Source organism: Otolemur garnettii, unplaced genomic scaffold, assembly GCF_000181295.1.
Source record: "Otolemur garnettii isolate 467f Iridium unplaced genomic scaffold, OtoGar3 scaffold00018, whole genome shotgun sequence".
NCBI lineage: Eukaryota > Metazoa > Chordata > Mammalia > Primates > Galagidae > Otolemur > Otolemur garnettii.
This window is the reverse complement of record NW_003852413.1, coordinates 4,077,557-4,082,937: the sequence shown is the minus strand read 5'-3', so window position 1 is coordinate 4,082,937 and position 5,381 is coordinate 4,077,557. Positions and strand designations below refer to the sequence as shown.

The 5,381-nt window shown below is 51.2% G+C and overlaps 2 protein-coding genes across 2 annotated transcripts in view; one reads left to right on the top strand and one right to left on the bottom strand.

Annotated features, from left to right (window-relative positions):
• The window catches only part of TK1 (thymidine kinase 1), a 12,415-nt gene extending 7,630 nt beyond the window's left edge, over window positions 1-4,785 (bottom strand). The window contains exons 1-4 of the mRNA XM_003786569.3: window positions 4,680-4,785; window positions 4,525-4,556; window positions 3,657-3,767; window positions 1,586-1,679 (exon numbers count right to left, since the gene is read on the bottom strand). Of these exons, the coding sequence (XP_003786617.1) occupies window positions 1,586-1,679; window positions 3,657-3,767; window positions 4,525-4,556; window positions 4,680-4,745 (303 nt within the window). The 5' untranslated portion in view covers window positions 4,746-4,785. The remainder of the gene's footprint in view (window positions 1-1,585; window positions 1,680-3,656; window positions 3,768-4,524; window positions 4,557-4,679) is intronic.
• A 271-nt stretch (window positions 4,786-5,056) lies between these two features.
• The window catches only part of AFMID (arylformamidase), a 17,666-nt gene continuing 17,341 nt past the window's right edge, over window positions 5,057-5,381 (top strand). Inside the window, exon 1 of the mRNA XM_023511182.1 lies at window positions 5,057-5,139. Coding sequence (XP_023366950.1) covers window positions 5,080-5,139 — 60 coding nt within the window. The 5' untranslated portion in view covers window positions 5,057-5,079. The remainder of the gene's footprint in view (window positions 5,140-5,381) is intronic.

Sequence of the window (5,381 nt, the reverse complement as noted above, 5' to 3'; positions counted from 1 at the left end):
GCCCTAAATTGTTAAACAAAAATGAGTATTATGAGTTAGAACAGAAAGACACAAAAACAGAGTCATCAATACAAAGCACACTTTGGAAAATAGTACCCAGAATACCACAGAGGGACAGGAGAGACATTTCAAGTGATAATGGCTTAATAATTTCCTCCCCAGAACTAGAAAGTTACACCAAATACAAAACAGGATAAATAAACGCAAACCTCCCCTGGATATGCTGTCCTGACAGTGGACCGATCAATCACCTGCTCAAGAAGTAACCATAGTAACCATTAAACTGACAGTAGCCTTCCCCATACCTTTCAAAGCAACAAGATCAACCTACCACCTGCTGCCTCACTTATACTGGAAGGCACAATAAGACATTTTCACAGGAAGATGGGCAGAGTTTCCAAATAAATGCATAAGGAACAAGCGAAACACAACAGTGAACCAAACTAAATAGGCCGGGCGCAGTGGTTCATGCCTGTAATACTAGCACTCTGGGAGGGTGAGATGGGTAGATCACTTAAGCTCAGAATTTAAGTCCAGCCTGAACAAGAGTGAGATCTCATCTCTACTAAAAAACAGAAAAACTAGCCAAGTGTCGTGGCAGGTACCTACTGTCTAAGCTACTCAGGCTGAAGCAGGAGGATCACCCGAGCCCAAGAGTTTGAGGTTGCTGTGTCCTAAGATGCCACAGCACTCTACTGAGGGCAACAAAGTAAGACTCTGTCTCCAACAAACAAACAAACAAATAAAATACCCCTATACACCAGTGTTGAGAAATCTTTTTTCCTACTGAAAAAATATATACATTTTTTTTCGAGACACAGCCTCATTTTGTTGCCCTTGGTAGAGTGCCAAGGCATTATAGCTCACAGCAATCCCAAACTCCTGGGGCCCAGCAATTTTCTTGCCTTAGCCTCCCAAGTAGCTGGGACTACAGGTGCTCATCACAACACCTGGCTATTTTTAGAGATGGGGTTTCGCTCTGGCTCAGGCTGGTCTTGAACCTGTTAGCTCAAGCAATCTACCCACCTCAGCCTCCCAGAGTGCTGGGATTACAGGCATGAGCCACTGCACTTGGCCTTTCTTTTTCCTTTTTTTTGGATAGAATCTCACTTTGTTGCCCTTGGTAGAGTGCCATGGCGTCTTAGCGCACAGCAACCTCAAACTCTTGGGCTCCAGCAATTCTCTTGCCTCAGTCTCGTGAGTAGCTGGGACTACAGGCACCAGCCACAACACCTGGCTATTTTTAGAGATGGTCTCATTCTTGCTCAGGCTGGTCTAGAACCTATGAGTTCAGGCAATCTACCTGCCTCGGCCTCCAGAGGGCTAGGATTACAGGGGTGAGCCACCTCATCTGGCCAACTGTAAATATATATATATTTTTAAATATAAAATATATCCTATGACAATAACATGGAAACTAGAAAGGGCAATTCAAAGGGTTTTCAGACACTAGTGGAAGGAACTTAACCTTGTTACTTCTACAAAAAGATCAGCCATAGAACAGGTAACTTCCAAGCCAGCAGAGGAAAAGCAGCGACAGATAAGGAACTGGTAGGAAGAACGATGCCAGAACAGGCCAACTTACAAACTGCCCTTCATCGATGCCTATGACAGCTGCACCCAGGGCCTCCTGGGCCACATCGCGGAGCAGGCAGGCCGGCAGTGCCTCCATGGTGTTCCTGGGAGACAAAGAAGCCAGTGTGAGCAAGACAAGCCAGGGAGACCTGAAACCAGCACCAGGGGTCAGGGAACAGCTATGGTCTTGACCACCCGTATCTGCAACACCGGCTGCTATGCCGCCTCGCACAGCTCTGAGGTCAGTGAGGACGGGGAGGTGGCTGGAGAGTCAAGGCCCTTATTCAGAAACTAGTTATAGTAGAACCTTTGTAGTTGACCAGCACCCATAGCTGACCTGATTTTCATAGACCTGACATGCACCACACATACATATCAGTGCAGTGGGCCTAGTTCCTCATGTTGGCCACCGCCGTAGGTTAACTATTTGTCATAGTCCCTTGGGTGTCAACTTACAGAAGTTCTACTGTATTTAAAACAAGCCATTGCCCTTGATGCTTTGGACCGGAAGTCAGCCCTGTTCAATGTAAAGCTCAATAGACTCAAAAACTCTTCTCCAAATCTGTTCAGACATAGCTCATAAGGGGACTGAAAGGGCTGGTTTCTTCATCAGGTACAGTGCCCTGGGGCCCACGATACTAATAGGGGTCAGCAAAGTGCTTTTGTTTCTTTTAAAATTCCTAAGAATTGCCAGGCACAGTGGCTCACACCGATAATTCTAGCAATCTGGGAGGCTAAGGAGAGTAGATTGGCTGAGCTCACAGGTTTGAGACCAGCCTTGAGCCAGAGTGAGACTTCATCTCTAAAAAAAAAATAGCTGAGTGGGCTCGGCGCTTGTGGCTTAAGTGGCTAAGGCGCCAGCCACATACACCTGAGCTGGTGGGTTCGAATCCAGCCTGGGGCTGCCAAACATCAATGACAGTTGCAACCAAAAAATAGCCGGGTGTTGTGGTGGGCGCCTGTAGTCCCAGCTACTTGGGAGGCAGAGGCAGGAGAATCGCTTGAGCCCAGGAACTGGAGGTTGTTGTGAGCTATGATGCCACGGCACTCTACCCAGGGCAATAGCTTGAGGCTCTGTTTCCTTTTCTTTGTTTTTTTTTTTTTTTTTGAGACGGAGCCTCAAGCTATCCCCCTGGGTAGAGTGCCATGGCATCACGCTCACAGCAACCTCCAACTCAAGCGAGTCTCCTGCCTCAGCCTCCCAAGTAGCTGGGACTACAGGCGCCTGCCACAACGTCTGGCCATTTTTTGGTTGCAGCCATCATCGTTGTTTGGCGGGCCCAGGCTGGGGATTCGAACCCGCCACCTTAGGTGTATGTGGCTGGCGCCTTAGCCGCTTGAGCCACAGGCGCCAAGCTGAGGCTCTGTTTCAAAAAAAAAAAAAAGCTGGGTATTGTGGCAGGCACCTGTAGTCCCACATACTTCGGAGGCTGAGGCAAGAAAATCGCTAAGTCCAAGAGTTTGAGATTGCTGTGAGCTGTGATGCCACAGGGTGATATAGTGAGACTCTGTCTCAAAAAAAAAAAAAAAAGTCAGGTGTGGTGGCAGGTGCCCGTAGTCCCAGGTACCTAGGAGGCTGAGGCAGGAAATCACTTGAGCCCAGGAGTTAAGAGATTGCAGGGACCTATCATGATGCCATGGCACTCCAGCCAGGGAGAAAAACAAGATTCTGTTTCAAAAAAAAAAAAAGTGCACTGTGTACACCAAAGGAAACCAGTCTGCAGCCTCTGTATAGGGACAAACTCTAGAGCAGTTTCTCAATGGCAGTCACTACTGATACCTGGGGCCAGATCAATTCTTTGTTGTGGGGTCAATAGCATCCCCTGCTCCCCTAGTTGTCACAACCAGAAATATCTCCCTACATTGTCAGATGGACTATGGGGGGCAAAATTGCCCCTGTTTGAAAAACATTGGGCTAGAACCCAGTGAATGGCTGAGTCCTTGGCTACTTTGCCAGGCACCCTGGAGAGTTTGCTGATTGAACTATTCAGTACTAGGCATCACCATTATTTACCATCCCCCCTAAAGAGAGCTCTGACAGTGTGGCCTGTGCCTCCACAGGACCAAAGGTGCAGACTGACCGGTCATGTGTGCAGAAGTTGCTGCTGTAGCGAGTGTCTTTGGAATATTTGATGACCAGGCACTTGTACTGGGCAATCTGGAAGCGCTGGACCCGTCTCATCAGCTCTGTGCTGCAAGGGTAGAGGGTCTATTGAGGACCCTGGAGAAGATTGGGAGAGGAAGACCCCACAGCACAAGCTGGGCTCCCCCTTGCCCCCAGGTAGCGGGCAGCCCCAGCCCCATCAAAGTAGGGAGAGGGGGCTGGGGCAGAAAGTGCTAGGTGTAACCCTCCCAGGAATGGTCCCCAGGTGGTCCAGGAAGGATGGGAGGAGTAAGTTTCTCAGGGATAAGGTGGGGAAGGTGGCTGGAGGCAGGTGCACATGCAGATTGCATTGAAAAGTAATTTCATCACAGAATTGTTCTAAGAACTCAGAGCTTTTCTGAATTAACCTCAGAAAGGTTGAAAGCCCTTGCTGCTGGGTCCAAGAAGCACCACCCTGAAGCACTGTGGCTTTAGACTCCTCCCTGTCAAAAGCAAGTGTTTCCTCCGCCACAAAAGGAAACCGTCAAAGTCAAAGAGGGTGTACATACATGCCTGCCCCACTGGACACAACTGGACTCCCCTTCCGAGAGGCTTATGTGGAGGGTGTGCCAGCTGTGACTAGCTCCAGGGGCAGTGGTACTTTGTACAGTGTCTACAATGGGAGAGGATGACCCTGGCGGGCAGGGGCAGAGTCTTCCTCCGGGACGGCAGGAAGGAGTACCCTGGGCGGGCTCAGGGCTGCGAAAGTCCTTCCAGAGGGGGATTCTCCGAGGAGTGCAGCAGGCCTGGGAAGACGGGGGTCCCTGGGGAGAAACCTCACCCCCCCCGTCCCGCTAAGCCATTACCTTTTTCCTGAGAACATCGGCCCGAAAATCACCTAGGAGAGAATAAGTCACCTAGGAAAGGAGAGCTCCTCATGGACACCCGGACACCGGACACCACCCCGACTCCGCATCCCCAACCAACCCCCGCAGGCCCGGACACCGCCTGGCGTTCGCACCTGGATCTGCCCCCGCATCTTGCTGGGGGAGCTGGGCAGCACGGTGGGCAGGTTAACGCAGCTCATGGCGCCTCTGTGAAGCCCTCAGGACTAGGAACAATCAGCTGCTTCCTTCCGACAGTGCCGCGCTTGTTCCCGCGCTACCCGAGTTTAAGCGCCGAGCGCTGACCAATCGTGAGCCGCCGCCGCTGCGCCTCAGGGCCAATCAGCGCCTGGCCCTGGACCCGGCGGGAGATTCTACTGCAGCGGGTCCAGTCTTGGCGGACAGCCTGGAATCGCGCTGGTCCCCGGAAATGAGGCGGTGGGCGTGGCCTGGAAGGGCGTGCTCTGGCTCGAGCCCCGCCCCTCCCGCCAAGGATTAAGGGGCGGGACGCACCCCGCCTCCGCAGTAGACAACGCCATGGATGTCCCCAGTGTGGGTACCCGGGGCGAGGCTCCCTGGAAGAAGATGTCTGCAGAGGTAGGCGGGTTGCAGGGAAGAGCTGGGGTCTGGAGCCGCTGAGTTTAGCTCATTTATGACATTGGGATTCGAAGAAAGAAATTTAGGGGCCATCTAGATCACTCCTGTGGGCGGACTGAGCACCTACTTCTCACTGCACACAGATTTTGTTAGCTTGATTTTAAGGCTAGAGAAAGTTGAAGTCCTGGCTACGGCAGTATTCATAGACCCTCAGGTTAGGGATCAAAGTTCTTTTTTTTTTT